General features: G+C 34.9%; 3 protein-coding genes across 3 annotated transcripts; all 3 read right to left on the reverse strand.

The window, feature by feature from the left end:
• On the reverse strand, positions 1–2386 carry LOC125831776 (60S ribosomal protein L13a-4-like). The gene is made up of 4 exons (XM_049510969.1): positions 2003–2386; positions 803–919; positions 630–717; positions 1–318 (listed from the first exon to the last, which is right to left on the reverse strand). The coding sequence occupies exons 1-4, from the start codon at positions 2272–2274 to the stop codon at positions 175–177; spliced, it is 621 nt and encodes a 206-aa protein (XP_049366926.1). The 5' UTR covers positions 2275–2386; the 3' UTR covers positions 1–174.
• Positions 2387–6384: 3998 nt separating this feature from the next.
• On the reverse strand, positions 6385–9498 carry LOC125831774 (transcription factor FAMA-like). The gene is made up of 5 exons (XM_049510967.1): positions 9383–9498; positions 8901–9039; positions 8192–8779; positions 7108–7560; positions 6385–6524 (listed from the first exon to the last, which is right to left on the reverse strand). The coding sequence occupies exons 2-5, from the start codon at positions 8922–8924 to the stop codon at positions 6420–6422; spliced, it is 1170 nt and encodes a 389-aa protein (XP_049366924.1). The 5' UTR covers positions 8925–9039; positions 9383–9498; the 3' UTR covers positions 6385–6419.
• A 1086-nt stretch (positions 9499–10584) lies between these two features.
• On the reverse strand, positions 10585–18318 carry LOC125831762 (26S proteasome non-ATPase regulatory subunit 1 homolog A-like). The gene is made up of 13 exons (XM_049510952.1): positions 18054–18318; positions 16263–16326; positions 15997–16102; positions 15507–15618; positions 15227–15395; positions 14274–14728; positions 14040–14175; positions 13690–13938; positions 13267–13487; positions 12405–12663; positions 11843–12075; positions 11249–11762; positions 10585–11018 (listed from the first exon to the last, which is right to left on the reverse strand). The coding sequence occupies exons 1-13, from the start codon at positions 18194–18196 to the stop codon at positions 10698–10700; spliced, it is 2982 nt and encodes a 993-aa protein (XP_049366909.1). The 5' UTR covers positions 18197–18318; the 3' UTR covers positions 10585–10697.
• Between the last annotated feature and the right edge of the window lie 861 nt (positions 18319–19179).

Genomic DNA, 19179 nt, shown 5'->3' on the forward strand with positions numbered 1-19179 from the left:
TAAAACCATAAAATAAATAACTTTGAAAGATAGTTAAACAATGAGTCTGCTCAAATATTACTAGAAGCAAAAACTGAACCATGCAGTACAGGTAGCATCTTTAAAAGACAGATTAAGTTGAAATCTCAATCTCAAGCAAAATTTCACCTTCGATAAAAAAACTACGTTTACACTCTAATACTTGATAGGTTCAATAACTGCAAGTTGAGGACCGAGCTTCTCCTCAGCAGCCTTCTCGGCCTTAACCCTGAGTTTGGCCAACTGCTTTCTCCTCTCGTATGCTACCTGGGCTCTCTCCTTTCTCTTGTTCTCAAGCTCCTGTAATAATCATATTTCAAGAGCAAAGTAAGCAACCATCCAAATTTCACGCTAAAGATCTCAGAAATACAGAAGCCGGAAAAAAAACAAATTTGAATTAGCAAAGTAACGTTGTAACTAGGTAAGCAAGACACTGTGAAATTGGCAAAGAGAAACCTGCAACCATCTAAATTCGCAACAACATGGAGAAAGATGAGTCAAATGAGGCACAACAGTCTGTGCACAAGACAGGTTATTCTGCTTGGATACTTACACTAATCAAAACAATCAAGATTGGTGATCATTTAGAAAGGAGAAAGCAAGAAATTCACCTTGATAGTGTCATAATGGTTCCATCCAACCTCTGATGAAAGCTTACCCAAGAGACAGTATTTATGTCCTGCTTGGAGTCTCAACACCCTAAATACGAAAACAGGGAAGCATGTCAGTGTAAACAACATTGGTACTAAAATAAAGTAAGCACCTGAACAGCCTTGCAACTTACTTGAGAGCATCAGGGATGACCATCCTCTTGATTTTGTCATATGGAGGTGGAACACCCTCGTAAACCTTCAAGCGGGCAAGAGCAGCTGCTCCACGCTTAGTTTTGTGGGGAATCATCCTAAGAAAAAAAAATTAGATCTGATCAGACGCACCAAAGAGAAAAATTTGACACAACTATCCAATAAATCAATCAACCATGAATAGGATAGTATAAGAACTTAAACCATCAGTGCATCCTTCATTGAAATGCATGCTTAAATGAAAAGCATACATCACAAAGTCTTAAAAATTCTTCCTTGCAGATGACTAGGTTCCAACAAACTCGGTAAAATGGCATTTAAGTGGACACTATACCACAACATACTCTACATCAAGTAAGAAGAATCTGCAAAAAGTATAGCATACCCAAAAAATAACATTACTCCACTCTCCAACGAACACCAAACTACCATTATATAGAGCTGTTTACTTTTCAATATAGTTTATAGTGTTTCCAAGCTATAAAGTATTGTTCAAATTGCAATCAGGGCTTTGGCATTGGGGATATCCCTATACTGTTTATAGAATATTGTTACCAGACTAAATAAATCCCATGTTTATTTCATGAAGTACATATACACATATATGTATATATCTCAGTACTATAGAATAACAAATATCCATAAACAGTTATTACTCAATCTACCTTCGGTTAAACAAGCACTTTTTCAAACAAAATCATCACTGAAACTCGTTTTTCCAATGAATCTCCAACTACAAGTATATTTAACCTTTGGCTTTACACTACCATTTATCATGTCTCCAAGTTTTATCACTTCATCCCTCCCCGGATACAAAGGCATATATGAACACATTCTGTCTAGAATACCTACTCACAGAAACTGTTACCAGACTAACTACAAACAACAATATGCACACTGTAATCCCACAAGCAGAGTCTGGATAAGTATAGTGATACACAGACCTTACTCCTACCCCTACCATGGGAGGTAGAATGACGGTTTCCGATAGACTCTCAGCTCACATTCCCCTATTTATTAAATTGTTGTTTCCTGAAGTAAATATATATCATCGAGTCTAGAAATATCTATAAACAGGTATCAATGAATCTACAAATCACAAAATAAATCTACTTTCATCAAAATCAAGCATTTTCCAAGAAAAATCATCAATTGAACCTCAAAAATGTAAACAAACTAACCCACGGATGGTCCTCCAGAGGATCTTCGACGGAGCACGGAAGTGAATAGGTCCATGAGAAGGCTTAGTATTCATCCTCTTGCGAAGGAACCTAAGATACTTCATTTTCTGACGAACAAGTCCACCAGAAAGACAAATCTCTTCACACCTAACAACAACAACTCTCTGTCCATTAAGCAATTCCTTAGCCAAAATTGATGAGAGCCTACCAAGCATATGGTGACGAGCATCAACCACTATCCTCCTTGCGGAGATTCCTGAACCGGACACCATTTTTGCTTTTCTCTCTTTGCTTACCTGTGAAGAAGGAAGAAAAATGGAGGTAGAGGCTAGGGTTTTTGAGGAAGTGAGATTAGGGTTTCGTTATATGAAGGCTGAGCTTAATGGGCTAATTTGTTGATAGTAAAGTGTTTTTGGGCTTTTTGATTTTTTTGGGCCTAGTAGAGATAACTACCACTTTTAACAAGTATTTAAAACTTAGCCACTTTTCAATAAGAAAGGTTCATTTTTGCTTTGGTCATATTTGCCCCCAACACTCCAGTGTGATCTCATAGATGGGGTATGAAGAGTATTAAGTGTACGTAGACGTCCTTAACCCCACCTTGTAAAGATAGAGAACTTTTGGTAGACCTTATATTATGACTGTCATTCTTTATATGTCCTCGATATTATACTATTGATTTATATATGCCTTGATATTATACTTTTGATCTATATATGACTTTAACTTTTCGGTCTTTCCTTTATTAACTCTATCCAATTTTATCTAAAATGGCATTCTAACTCACCACATAAACACTTATTCTTCCACCACTATCCAAAATCACCTGCACTTTCACATTTTTATCATCATTGCCAACATAGATCTTGTTGATATAGTATTAGATTATTATTTTTAGTATCTTATTTAAAATTGATATTTATTAATTTTGAACTATAAAGATATGTTTATCTATTCAGATATTGATATTTTTTTTTTTGAATTTTTTAGTTTTCATATCTTAATATACATTTTATTATTCAGTTGCGTATTCAAATTCATACGTCTTAATCTTTACAAAAATAGATGTGGCCTAAGTTTCAAAAGATTAGAGACCACGCAATCTAGTCTTTCCAAGCCCATATCCAGTTAAGTCCTAATTGGGCCTACCTCTCGTATCCACAATCCAAACTCATATAGCCTCAACATTTTTAACAATATATAAAGAATCAATATAATATATACACAATATATGTTAATTTTTCTACTTTATTTCGTTATAATTTTTAAAGTACTTTGAACTGTTTTTCTTAAGTTGAGGTTCTATCGGAACTCATGTGTATACTCTACTATTTTCAAGTCATAATTTGTAAAACTACACTAAATATATTATTGTTTGTTGTTTCTTTTATTATAATTCAAATCCGTTACAAAACATTAGTTGGTTTTTCAGATTACCATGACACCATAACAAATTAATGAACTCATTCATTTTTCACATTAGTTTGAGTCAAAATTTTGGGTTAATATAGTTTTATAGTTTAAACTAATTAAGGATGTGGCTGTAATAATGCAAAGGAATGTTAATTACATGAGCACTTAGTGTAATAATAAGAAGATACATATATAAAGATCAAACAAAAAAGCTAGTTATAACAATGGTGTATAAAAGTATAGGTTAAGATGGCTACAATCAATATACAATATTGAACAAGATTAGAAAATGCATTATCACCAGGTGCGCGCATCTAGCACAATCAAGAATTATATAAAAGAAATCATCGAAGATCGATAGTTTAATTTGATAATGTCTGTGACAAATGTAGACCTCCCAAACACTTTAAGTTCATAGTGTGACAGTATCATGTAAAATGTGTTAAAATAAAAGTGAATGAGATAGGCCTAAAATCTATGTGGAGCTATGTATGGTGAATAGGGGTCAATAGATTTTTTTCCTTCATCGGAAAATTATATTCCATATATATACACCTCAATAATTTAATTATATTTTATATTAAAAAAATAAATAAATAATGCATGTGTTGTTAGGGGAAAGACCAGTTCTTGTCTAGTTGACCTTTGTAGACATCCCAATTTTCAGGTCTCTATTTTTTATTTTGAAATTATTCATGTTTTTGTTTCAATAACCAACGACAATTTATAATGAAGGACCATCTAGTCAAGTTTATTTATTTATTTTGTTTTTTAGCTTAAACAATTTCTAGCTAGTTTCTATTCATGCATCTAAATTCTAAAATATATTTACCAAAATAAACAAAATGTACAAAAATACAAACCCCACTTGGCCAAACCCATGTGCTATTCATTTCATGCGATGCATGAAAGAAATGCAAAAATGACCAAAAAGAAAAATGATTTTCATAAATAAAATTCATAAAAGAAACACAAGTTGAATAAGTGAGGAATGATAATATAAAAGACTATCCCAAATTTCTTTTATCTTTTTCTGGTAATCATTGTGTTTGGAGAGGACCTTATAGCAATGATAAAGTTATTTTTGTGTGATTTATAGATCACGAGTTTGAGTCGAATAAATAATCGTTAATGCAAGCATTATATGATAGACCATTTGCATACACCAGATTACCCTTTAACTATAATGTCGCCAGAGGTATATTCAAGATTTCGGCAAGATGGGTGCATAATTACGAAAAAATGCATCTTACATATAAATTTAATCGGTTTGACTTTTAGGTTGTTAATATATATGAACCATTAAATTTTAAAAATTATAGGTCCAAAATATATAATACTACTAGTTTTAAATTTTAATGTACACATTTGATTTAATTATATAAAATTTGTATAGTGCTAAATTTTTTAAAGAATTTTCAATGTAATAATCTTGAAAAATTTGAAAGATTAAAGGGAAAAAACGAAATAATATTTAGTTTAAATGTCAAAAGTGTAACCGATAACCACTTTGAGAGGTGTTACTCAAAAAGACAAGATAGATATAATATTTAGATTTCTATCCTCACTTAGAGAGGTGCACCCAATCATCATCGTATTATTATATGATACTTTGAACATGGGTTCACACATCTATGTTTAATATTTTTTTAAAAAAATATAACACTACTATATATGATCTAGAGAGGGGAGCATGGGTTCACGTGAACCCACGACACCCCCTCTAGATACGCCCCTGAATGTCGCGCACCCCAACTATTTTTCAGAATATCGATTGTCACTACCACTTAACTCTATATATCCATCAAAATTAGCTCGAACAAATAAGAAATCGTATGTTTTTCTTGTTTCTATTGAAATTTAAACATAAAATTTTATTATTTTTAATCTTTTTCATTGACTACTAGATCACGATCTCAGATACAATTTCTTAAGACAACAGACCTACAAAGAAGCATGGTTAAAGTATCAATATCTAATGTCAGCCAAATACACACAAGATTTGGTCCTGACAAGTCAAACCCCCTCTCCGAAAATAAGGTAGGGTTAGTGGGGCTCGTTGACCTTCCTAAGTCACATAATATAATTGCCAAAAAAATACAATAATCTATCAATTCAATTAGTATTAAATACGCGTATATAGTACCATAGGAGAGATAATGTCATCAAAATATTTCATGTTCGATTTGTGAAATACAAAATCATCTTTGTTAAGGAGTATTTTACGCCCGATCAATATGAGATTTTCAACATGAAAGTGAGAAGAGACAATGTCACTATAGCCAACCACTCTTATTGTGTTATGGTGCCCACACTTTAGATGTCCTTCGCGAATACCAACTTCACCAACCCCCAACCCGGCTAAATGGTTTGACGCCTGCATTTAAACTAATTCACCATATGCTAGTATGCTAGTGTGCGGCTGAGAAAGTATATAAAGTATATAGAGGGTAAAGGTTTTCAAAAAGTCATTCTCGGTGACGACATTGTTATTGCCGACGAAAAGGTTGCTACGGCCCCTTGATAGGACTGCGACCTAACTATGACCTAACTATATCGGTTGAAAAGTAGCTACTCATCATGCAGTATATATCCCTTACCTTCTCAGAATTGAACATCTAAAGTGTGGACACTATTTATAATACTTGAATCTAATATTGAGTAAATAAATAACTTTGATTCTTGAAAATAATCAAACTTGATCTCAAAAGAAAAAATAGTTGATGGAGTGAAAATTGCCCTTTTAGGCGTGGATGGAGTTTTGAGGTATCGAGTTCATGAATTTAATATTTTGGATGCAAATCATAAATTTATATGTAAAAATCATATATTGTATTAAATAATAATACAAATCATAACTTTGAATATATATATAAACACATAAATTAAAGCTAAGATCTTGAATCCGCGCATCTGTAATTGACCACTATATAGAAGAGGAGTCAAACTATATAGAACTCACCACCTAGCTAGAAAGTACAATGAAAAATTAAATGGTCTTCAACTAGTTGATATCATGATATGGGGTTATTTCAGCATGAATGAAACTGAATATCTGTTGGATTGAGTTTGCTATATCATCAGCTGTGTACCTAGTTTCACCAGAAATCTGCAAAATAAAATAGAAATAAGGCAACAATAAGAAGAAAAAAAACTGTGTAAGCATGTGAGAAGGTGTTACTCCTTCCGTTTCATTTTACGTGTCTTAGTTTGACTGGACTCGAATTTAATTTCTTAAAAAAATAAGGAAGACTTTTGAATCTTGTGATTGTAAACTAAAGATGTGATGATGTATTAAAACGCCTTTTGAATTTTGTCATTTTAAACATGTCGGGGGACAGTAGATTGAAAGAGTTAATTACTCCCGCTGTCCCAATTTATGCGACTCTGTTTCAGTCAGTCCTAAAAAGAACGACACTTTCTATATTTAGTAATTATTTGACTTTAAACTTCTCATTCTACCTGATATATGATTTACAACCACACAAATGTTGTCTATGACTCGTTTCAGACCACAAGTTTCAAACGTTCTTCATTTCACTCTTAAACTATGTGTCCAATCAAACAACTTCACATAAATTGGGACGTAGAAAGAGTATTAAATATAGAAAAAGCGACATACTTTTTTGAACAAACTGAAAAAGAAAGTAAGACACGTAAATTGAAACAGAGGGAGTGTTAATAATAAGTACCTTGACATTGAATGAGTAGAGAACAGTTTGTTCAATGGTTGTAATATTTGTATGAAGAATACTAAGTTGCATATTTTCCAGTGCAGCAATTGCCTTTATGAGTTGTCCTGGTCTTCTTCTTGATAGAATCTTGATCATTGCATCAAACCCTAAAAGTTTCACCTCAACATCAGCCAAACAAGACTTACTCTCAGCTACTTCTTCTTGAATTTCACCTTCAATATTATACTCATTTGGAAGAGGAAATAATATTGGTGATTGATGATGAGGATTTATAGTATTAGGGTTTTGATTAATTGGCATTGATGGTGGTGTTGATGAATCTCCTAATGGTCTTGTTGGAGTATTATCTCCATAGATTCTCCTCCTTTTTTGTGATTCAAGGCATTGTAAGAGTTGTTCCAATTCTCTAACAAACTCTATTGCTCCACCAATGATAGATGCTTGATCTCCCTACAAGATTGTCAAATATACATCATGTTGAGAGTAGATATATAATATAACCAAGTAAAATGAAGTGTGTTAGCTATCGCTGACAGCTTAAATTTTTAAATGAGGTGGTCATCACACACTTCAATAAGTCATTAAATAACTTAACTATATCAAAAGTGTGTTTTTTCTGACAAATTTGATCATTCAGATGAAATGATCACACACTTTATTATGATATAATAAGAGTATATGAAACATATATTCTGATTTCGATCCTAACAACTACCACACAATAGTAAGAAGAATCTGTACGTGCTTGACTCGTGAAAAAGAATCAGATCTGTTAAGTATAGGGTCGTTACCACAAAGACGTATATCACTAAATAAATTATCAAAAGTGTGTTTTCTCTAATGATTTAACCTACATCATGAGTTCGATCCTAACTACCACACTATAGTAAAAAGAATTTGCACGTGCTTGCCTCTTGAAAAAGAGTCAGATCTATCCCATAAAGGGTCACTACCACAAAGACATATATCACTAATTAGTAAAAGATGATTTAAGCTTTAAGATGAGACGGTCACATAGTTCAACAATACTCGACACTAAAAAAAAACTTGTAAAATTCAAGAATGTGATGAGATATAATACCCTTTGAACATAGGAGCCAGGCATGAGAGACCTCAATACACGAAGATGTTCATTCATTTGCTTCCTTCTATTCCTCTCCACAGCAATATGTGTCATTCTTTGGCTCTCAACTTCCTCACTTGTCTTAATTCTTGGCCTCTTTCTCTTATTATTACTCTTCCCTTCTTGATTTTTTTCTACAATATTATTATTATTTTCACCTTTTTCTTTTCCACCACTTTCTTTTTGTGATACCATTAAGGCTGCTCGATCATCATCATCATTATCATTATCATGTACATTCTTCTTTTCGTTTAAAACGGGGAACTTAAGGAAGTACACAGGATCATCAATCCCAACATCTTGTTCCAATACCTTGGTTTGATTTAAGGCTAATTTAGGCCCAAAATCCGCGAATTGCATCACATCTGCGAAGCTCAACTTGTCTAGAGAAGGATTCGAGGGTAAAAACCCTAACGAACTCTGGTTATGTTGTTGTTGTTGTATAGATTGTGAATTTACCATATAATCAGCCATTTGATTATTAGTATTATTTGATGAGGATTCACCAATAATTGCCATTTGAAAAGATGTAGGCAAAGAATTAGCCTGCAAAAATATTTCATGTTCAAAGTGAAACAACATAACTATATATATATATATTTATAATATGTTAAATTAGGCTAGGGATAGAAACAATGAAAAATGATAAAAGCAAACACTTATATACCTGGCAGTTTTCTTCTTTCTCCATTGTCTTGTTATAGTTTTTTTTTATACAACCCTAAATTTTTGACTATATATTCACAAGTCCATGCAAACTCAAATCTTTAGTGAATAATTTGATCACTCCTAGGGTCCACCTCTAGCTGAAACAGACAAAAAAAATTCATTATCAAATAGATATTTAAGATACTGAGTGCGAATTCAGAATTTGAAATTTCAAGTTCTTTCATTCGCCTCTGCACTTAATTGGATTCAGATGAACTTGTAACTTCTGTAATATATCTAACACAAATAAAAAATTTGATGGATAGTACAAACGACAAAAGAATCCGTCTATAAAATGGACAAATCAATTATTCGTTTGAAAATCCATCGAAAAATAAGAAAATCTAATTTATTTTTTCTCTTTATATACTATACAATATAGTGTGAAAATAGATGTATATACATATATATAATTAAGAAGATTGAAATTTGTAAACTAACCTTATAATTTGGACAATATGAAGAGGATAAAACTTAAGTGGGATTTTGATAAAAATAAAAACAAAAATTGGGACATGAAAGATTTATATATATATATCTCAAATGATGGACCTTGCAGAGTATCCAGCTAGAAGTTGTCTTTGACTTTTGGAGGTGATTTTTGTTTGTACATATATATAAAAAAATAATAATCTCTCTATATATATATATATTATGATTTATAATTTTAAAATATATAGAAGAGGAGCCTATATAGATTAATTTCCACCTCACAAATTTACTCATCGCTTTTTTTTCCACCTCCACCTAAATATTTAATGGGAATCACAAGCAGAACAACTTTATCACCTCTTTACATGAGGGTTTAATAAATACTTAAGCTCTGATATGTGATTTTTTTATGATTCAAATAGATTGAAAATTTTCGAAGTTTGAATCTTTTATTTCTTTGAAAATAGGTTTAATAATATTCATGCACGTGAGCACTTTAGCAGCCTAGAAGTTGTCAATTGGAAATTAATGTAGGTGTTAAAAAGTGTTACTAGAATTGCCTCGCAGCAGAGTCGGTGAGACGATGAAAAAACTTATTATATCTAAGTGTTTACGATTAGAACGATTAATGTAAAATATATTACTCATAGCTTTTATTTGTTCTGCATACCCAAAAAAAGAAAGCATTTCTCAGTTGAGCTCATCGCATTAAGATTGAATGTATATATGATTAGCTAGTAAGAAGTTATCTACAAATTTGAATCTGAAATAACCAAGACCATTTGTTGTTTCTCTGATATTGTATAATTCATCTTAATGTAAAAAAAATTTATGCGCAAGAAAGAGAAGTTTTAAAAATATTTAGAAAAAATATAATGTAGATGTAGAATTGTGAGATCGTAAAAAATATCTAGGAAACAAATATATGAAAGCAATCAATTCATTGCTAGCACACAATTTCTTACCAAATAGAATTAACAAGGTAAAGATACAAAATACATCCTCTCCTTTTCTGCCTTTCTGTCGTGTCTTAAACATGGTAGAATCTTGCTCCTCGAAAATAATCCACGACAATAAGGAAATATACGCTCTAGAGGTACACATGAATAGACTAAGGACATCGAGAGTAAAATTTCCAGTATAACGATAACTATATGCTCGTCTCTGTAATAAGAGGAAAGAAGGTTTACAATCAAATTCAACTTGATCACGGAAAATCACTCTTTGATCTCGATATCTTCTCACCTCTTCCCATTCAGCACATCGCCTCAAATGGATTCCATGGAATTAACATCCAATCAATCAGCCAAAGGTTTACGATAAATCATGACGTATATTCAAATGCCTGTGGTGGCTGAGGCTCCTCGTCAGCAGCTACTGCTGAGGCTGAGCCCTGTTGTCCAGCTGAACCACCAGTACTGGATGTAGTTGATGAGGGTGTATCAGTAAGAGCCAATACTTCGGGTTCATCAGGACGAAGATCTTTCAGAAGCACAAAGCCAGAAGACGATGATTTGATTGGCAAATATCTGCTTTCTTCCAAAAATTTGATGTACTTCTCCTGAGTAGGAACCACCCTAGCAGGGTTGGTCAAAATCTCAAATGATGGCTCTGGTTCATTCTTCTTCTCAGTAGGAGTATCCACCTATCAATCGGAAAGGTCACAGCAGTTTGTGAGCAAATAATGACAGTTCAAACAGCGGTGCAATACAAACAGAATCATTTAGCGCAGAGCATTTTGTCTAATTCCGATCAATAATTTCCCAAGGACCCCAACAAATAAAGAACTGCGACCACAGCAAGAAGCATCACAAAACCCCTAACAAGAGAAGGCCACCTTTGAAGTGAAAATGGATGAACAGAACATATACTAACCTGCATAGACTCTCCATCCTTACTAGTGGACTTGCCCTTGTCTGAAGTAGTGGCAGCAGAAGTTGACGCGCCAGATGCCTTCTCAGCATTAGCTTTCTCGGCCTCTTTCTTGCTAGCCCTGGCCTTGGCCCTCACTGATGTTGATAAAACAGCTGTAGGAAGTTTGACAGCAGAACTAGTCGTGGCTACAGTAGTAGGCTTAGGATACTCAAATAGTGACGGCTTAGCTTGCGATACGAAATCAAATTTGGGCACTTTTAGGTCATAGTTTAGCCCAATGAGAGCTGTGGGTGAAAATGCCAAGCTAACGAAATATATAAGAGGGTACCAATACCAAAACTGACTAAAAACAGCTAGCCCGACAACTGCAGTAATTTTATCGTGTTTCGACTTTGAAAGTAGCTTTATTGTCACATTCCTACCACCGGCATCAAGAATTCCAGAGGCCAAGATTGCACCCATCTTACTCATGGTATCTTCATGCTTATCAAGAATAATTTTCTCTAATTGCCGTCTGACCAGATAAAAGCAAAAGGCTCAAAAATCAGATGAGGAATCAAAGGAGAGTTTATGCAGAAATTTATAGATAAATACCTAAATGCACCAACACGGGAATCGCTAGCTTCACTTATTTGGACCATCACCATGGCCATAGCAATGAGAGCACCTTGACGTACAAAATCAACTACATCTGATGTCAAAGGCTCCAACAATGAGATTGCCTCACTCAGACCAGTACCAGCACATGAAATGCCAACTGCCAAAGCCGCACCATAGCGCACGTGTGGATTGTAAGACTCGGATAATAATGAGACAATGCGAGGCATCTGCAAATTCAACGCAATTTACTAGATTAGCATCTTTTAGTTCCCACTTCAATGAGCCCACATGGGTCACAAGCCAACGACTGAGCTCGGCTAACACAACTAGCATTTTTAGAACTGGAGTTGGCTTAAAATTTTCCTCTTTAATTTTTCTGGTTGGGGATTTTGCATGTCCGGGATGGGGGAGGGGAAAGATGGTTACGTAGAACCAAACATGGTTCTGTTTCTAGAAGACTGTTAAACATAGTAATCCTGCTGACAACTGAGACCATAAATAACATAATGAGATTGATAAGAACCACATAATAAACCGGCATCAGAAAAGCTCCAACCTGCTCTGGTTCAGAATACATAACAAATCCAAGCGCCAAGACTGCAGTCCGCCTGACGTCATCACTCACGTCTGATACAGCAAAATGCAGCAACTGACGGATAGCCTTATTATTTGCTGTTCCCCTGTACGCCATTGCCAGAGCATACATGCCACCATAACGCAATATAGGATCTTGATCCCTGGTCATCTGCTCGATCAGTGTATCGGCTTCTTCTTCTCTTCCATACACTGTGAGGGCTATCCCCAATGCCAAACCTCTGAATGCAATGTCAGAAGGAAATGTTCAAGCACATGTAATCATATCTTAACATATAAATAAGAAAAGGTCAATTATCCACAATGTTTTCAATAACATAGGCAGATTTATTTATATTTGTAAGTGAACATAGGCAGGTTTATCCTACTAACATAAAGAAATACAAGTTAGATTTTTTAAAAAAAAATTGCTTTACTTTAATCAATAAACTCAATAAAGACAACAAAAATATTGATTTACTGATTATTTAGCTGACTCAAAATAACTCAAATAACTTCACAATGTTTTGACCTCAATTTATCCAGTGAAATCAATTCAAAATACCTACCAGAGCTCTTTATCCATAATTGCAGTTGTTTTTTTACTTTCTATACATGCAATCTAATATATCTTTGCAATTAATAGTTCCTTTGTTTTACTTTTAATCAAAATGCTTTATGTAGTCCATTATTCAGATTCTCTATTCTTTGCAATTTCAATCCTAATTGTAATCAATACTATAGTCTCTACAAGACGCAAGCAAGTATATTTCATTTTGAGAGATAAAATCAAAACACACCCCTCAGATGAAGAGATAGTACAAGTATTCAGGTGTCAACTTTACCTGATTATCTTCTCGTGTTGCGTCTCATGAGCATAAGCAAGCATCTCACCTGCCTTCTCACTTGCAGTTCCAACCATTAATAAACCCATACCAATACCAGCAGCTTCTCCAGCAACCGCACTGTCAGTATATAGGACAGTCTTGATGTCGTCATAAATGTCTTCATCAGCAGTTCCTAAAGCTGCCAAGCCAAGCCCTAAGCAAGCACCATGCTGAATAACCTGCAACATTAAGAAGATGCAATGTAAGAAAATAACAGAAAAAAGAAAAACAATGGGTGGAACAAATATAACCCAGGAAGGACGATCAAATTAATAAATACAAGTACAGCAACAACATTAGCAGACCTAGTGTAATCCCACAAGTGGGGTCTGGGAAATAAATAAATACAAGTACAGCGATCAAATTAATAAATACAAGTACCTCTACATTGGTACTTCGTAGACTTTCACGAAGAAATTGCTTGATGCCCTCCCCATGATTTGCATGAATTAACCCAAGAGCATACAATGCACCACCTTCCGAATATGGACTACCACCTCCACCGGCTCCACCCTGCGGCAAGTAAGGGGCCATAAGTGATCTCCCTTGCTGCAAGTGGCCACAGTGAATAACACCTAATCCAGCTGTTGCACTAAATTTGGCCCAATTTGTTGCTCGGCTTAGCCAGTCCTGATAATTTGAGCAGAACATTCTGTCAGAACAAACTGTTGTGCTACATACACCATATGTGAAGGATAAGGTTATTTGTCAAAGACTCAGAATCTACTCACTAGGTTCTCCCTAAGGAATGTATCTACAGTTGTTCCAGCATGCATAATAGCATTTGCATATATTGTTGCACTGTGACACACACTGTTTCTCATCTCAACAGACTGCTTTATTGTCTTGAGAATAAGGAGATCTGACCTGTATGCATAGATTAAAGAAAAAAAAAGATACTTGAGCATTTTCATTCATGTTTCAGCAACAAATATGGAAAGAACTTTTAAAGGCATTCATATTACTTGTTATGGCTGTACAAGAATTGCAAGGTCAACTTTATTGAAGTTTCACCAGACAAAATCCCTTTGATTTTTCCCAGCCTCTCTGCATATATTGCTTCTTTTGGATCTACTCTTGTTTCAATCAAAGGCTGATTTTCCTCCGCCATTTGAACATCATCTGCAGCAGTAGCATTTCCAGTCTGTGCAGTATTAGGCTCAGCAGGTTCTGAAGGTTGTACTTCTGGACTGGAGAGTCGATCTCTCACATTCAAAAGAAAAGCTTGGTGCTCATTCTCTACAAGGTCAAAAGCTATTTGAAATGCCAGTAGGGCATCATCCTTATTTTCTGAGCGTAAAAGCTTCTCTAATATGCTTGCTACATTCTCTGGTTTATCCAAAAACATAAGCCACTGACACATGCTCAAATAGTTTGGAGACGGTGTCCCCTCATACACTTCAACAAGAAGACGAAGCACCTGTTGAGAGAAGCAATTAAATTACTGGTATTCTATTAATTTGGCGTACAAATGTGACCAGTAGTTCCTCAATTTAAGCTAATTATTTTACTTTTGTCTACAAAGAGACAAGGACAACATGCAGATTTAGATGAGAGGTGATCTTATAGCGAAGGGACTTGAAGAAGGTAAATCATGCACCAAAACAACTTGTGAGGTACAAAAGACTACTGTGGACAGAGAGCTAGTACTCTGTGAGAACCACATTAATAGGAGTGATGTCTAACATTGGGTCAGAGGATTATAAATAAGCTATTACAAAAATATTATGCCTTTTCCAGTGATAATCATGGTCACAGAACAGGCAGGGCCGCAGAGGACAGCAGCATCTCTGGTACTCAAGCAAACAATCAGATTATAGAGTAACACAGGCGGGGAAAAAGAAGAGCCGGGAAAAAAGCACAAGTCTTAGCACGTAAAAGGATCAACATAAGGTGTGCATATTGTAACAATCAATACCTCACTTCGATATACTCTGCGACTGACGAAGTTATGGGAGACATTACTGCAATATGCTAGAGTTGCATCTACATTATCACTCCTTACAATTGCTTCAGCAACCTTATCCAGCCTTCTGCATTCAATGGCCATGCCAATGGCTTGTTGATACTTTCGATCCACTATACACCTAAGGTATGAAGCAAGCAATTGTAAAACAGCAGGAAAACCCCAAAAGAACTACTTTAATAGTTTGAAGTGTACAAATATTATATTTTATATATACACAAAATTTGCATACTTCTCAAGCATTCTCTCGACAATAGCCTCCAACCTAGGATCAACCTTTACAGCTTCATCATTTGACTCGGCTGCCTTAGTCTTATGACTTGCATATTCATCCAGTGCTTTAGCTGAAGGAAGGCAGAAAGCACATCAACAAACACAATGGTATTAATAAATGAAAAAATGAAAGAGCCGCTAAAACGATATAATATACGGTAGCTGAAACAAGTGAAAGCTTCCCTTTAGGAGAGTTCAATCAATGCATATCAAGTGTTCCAGTTTAGCTATTATACTATTTCCCCAAGAAAGCACCAAATATCAAGTATTAAGTTTTTAGAGTTAGCACCACTACACTGATAACACAAATTTAGGCCTAGAAAATACAGATACAGCAGACATTTTCAAGTTTGTAAGCAAGTCCTTACTAGAAGAGCTGCAAAATATATTAACATTACTATACAAGGATAGAATTCATAGGAAGAGAGTGCACAGATTTGAATATTTACCAAGAACAGTATGAACATAGTCAGATTCCTCATTAACATCAAAAAGAGGGCCAGCTCCAAGGGCATAGGATAATGAGTCATTATGTTCGCCCAAATGATAGAAAACCTGAAGACAAAAGAGCATGTGTGGGGATCAAAGAGAAAATGACTTGAGGCTAGAGATTTTTGCTTTCTCATCTGCTCTGCAAAATAATTAACCTCCTTTCTTTTGGATGTGGTAGGGAGGAATTGATGCTAAACAAAAAAAAAAAAGAAAAAAAGGGCACCTTCGAAGCAACTAATGCTGCTAGTTGTCTTTGGGCAAACTCTTCATCCTCGTACAAGCTTTCTCTGCAACAAATTATTTTTAAAAGATTGGAGATCATAAAACACAAAAAGAATATGCAATCAATCAAAGAGGCCTTAATCCTAAATGATAGATCACGAGTATAACCAGAAAGTTAAAGCATATGAGTTTGGAAAAGACACAACCTACATGTGATATCCAAGACACTTCAGTAAACAAAACTCCAGCAATACATTTTTTTCTGAGAGGTAAAGCTCCAGAAATACATTTTATTTTTTTAAGAGGTAAAGCTCCAACAATACATTATCTTAACTTGATAAAATAGCCCAGATCAATTAATACATAGACAGATCTTGAGCTTGATGAAGTTTTCAGTGTCCATAAGCTAATTAAACAGTCTCACTACTTCAGAAGTAGGGCCAAGGTCTGCGTACACTCTACCCTACTCAGACCCCACTTTGTGAGATCATACTGGGTAAGTTGTTGTCCATAGGCTAATTGATCTTTGCTCAAAAAAATATTTGGTGTCATAAGCTCCCAAGGCTTTGGTCTAGTTGTAAAAGCACAACGTGCAATGTGTGGAGCTAGGCACAAATAACAAGTGCACACCCTGTCGCAGAGAGAAGCATGGTATTCAAGTGAAAGCTTTTCTACTTACCTCCAATATTGTCCCCAAAGATACAGTCTTTTTCATTCTTTCCTTTTGTCCCATCGATTGCTTAAACGCACACAATCATAGCTTCTAAAACTGAAAGAGAAAAAGACCACTTTCTTTGAAAACTCTACAAGTTCTACACATAATTGTGTGGAATTACTGTCTTTGGAGGAAAGAACATAGTAGGGGTAGTTCTAATCACAGCATTCTCTTAGTTTTGGGCGGTTTCATTTATCTCTTGAAATTGTTACAACAATTAAAACATTTAGAGGAAATACTGGTATACAAATATGAAATGAAGAAAGTTCGGAATTGAAAATGTCAAGATGAATGTGTGGGCTTACTAGGAAAGATATGGTAAAAAAAGAAGATATTAGGGCCAAGGTGGATGCAGCCTCTGTGGTGGTCAAGATGCAGGAGGCTAGGCTGAGATGGTTTAGACACGTCAAGAGAAGAATGACCCAGTGAGGAGGTGTTAGAGGTTGACGTCGAACGGCCTGAAGAGAGGTAGAGGTAGGTCGAATAAGTATTGGGGTGAGGTAAGCAGGACATGGCATGGCAAGCCTTCGGCTTACCAAGGACATTAACCCTTGATAGGAGGATGTGGAGGTCGAGGAATCATGTAGAAGGTTAAGTAAATAGTTTTGCATCATGTCTCCCCGTCAAGTAGTATTCGTATTTGTTTTGGTGTTTCTACTATTTAATATTTCCATGTTTCTCACTCTTAATTTTCTATTACTACTTATTGTCTCGTATACCCCTATTTTCTTACTATCGTGCTAGTGTTACGGCTTGTGTCATCATAAATGTGGTGTTTTGCTTTCATTGAGCCAAAGCTCTAGTAGAAATCTCTCTACCAGCTGCATACACTCTGTCCTCCCCACACTCAACTTGCAGGACTATATTGGGTATGTTGTTGTTGAACTAGTATACAAATAACACTAATTGTTCAAAAATTAAACAACAATTATAGACTAATTATACAAATAACACTATCAATTGTTCAACAATGTAGACACTTCTACATTCTGCTACTGCTAAACCAATTCAATAGCACAAAATCAAAAGGAAATACTAGTATTATACAGATAACACTAAGATGCAATCGAAGCTTACATGAGAGCGACTGAGGTGGAGATCTCCGGCCAGAAGTAATCAACAAATGCATTGAGATTAGAGAGCGCGTGGAGTTTCAATTGTGGGTGACTTTCATTCAGCATAGCCAGTAGACCACCGGCAGAGCTCACCGTAGTGGCCATCGTCAGCTATTGTAAAGTTTTAGGGTTCCGATCTGCAAGAAGATAGCATATAAAACAGAGATAAAACTAGGGTTTTTGAGGATAGAAAGCAGTAGAGAGAAAGGAGGAGGACTGAAATTGAAGAGAGTTCAAAAGTTGGGATTTCTTGTTCAATGGGAAAAGGTTGAGAAAAAGACCAAATTGACCCTAAGCACTTTCTTTTATGATATTTGTGGTGTTTAGGTCTGTTTTCATGTGTCTCGACTGGTTTCACGAGATATTTATCACCTCCCGTGTTCCACGAGCAACATGTGTTAGGTAATGACATTGTACCTATTAGAGTATATTTTATTGTGCTCATAGTTAAAATGCAAAATTCGATTTGACTGTTCTTTAAATTTTATTGTATCCTATGTTAAATGGAAAAACTAACTACTTATATAATTATACCATATCTATTAAATCTTACTATAATTTAAAATAATTACATAATCTCTCGCTTGCTCTCTCCCCTCTTTTTGCTCCATCTCGCTGGCTCTTTCTTCCTCTCTCCCCTCTTTTTGCTCCCCCTCTCATGTTCTCTCGCTCGCTCTATATCCCTCTTACTCTCCCTCTTCCTTTATCCCCTCTTTATGCTCAGTAGCGGTGGCATGTAAAGGCAATGATTTAAAAAGTAGGTTTGATCAACTTTTAAGCCAATCCAAACATGTTCTAAATACTCAACTTCTATAATGAAGAAATCAAAATAATTTCGCGAAAGGTGTTCAAGTATTGATTAAGTAAATTTGGTTTGATTATAGGGTGCACCAAAAAAATTGAAATCAAACTATGCAATATTAGAATTGACTTTTTCTTTTAATGAATGGATGCCTCATTCCATATGATATAAAACGGAAATATGTCAACATTCATTTGTGCAACTTTTTTACGTTTAAAAACTCAAGATTGTTTTAGTACGTATTGTTTTGTAATGTATTGTATTATATCATACTATATTGTTTTAA

This window comes from Solanum verrucosum, unplaced genomic scaffold (assembly GCF_900185275.1).
Source record: "Solanum verrucosum unplaced genomic scaffold, falcon-dt-bn FXZP01000049.1, whole genome shotgun sequence".
NCBI lineage: Eukaryota > Viridiplantae > Streptophyta > Magnoliopsida > Solanales > Solanaceae > Solanum > Solanum verrucosum.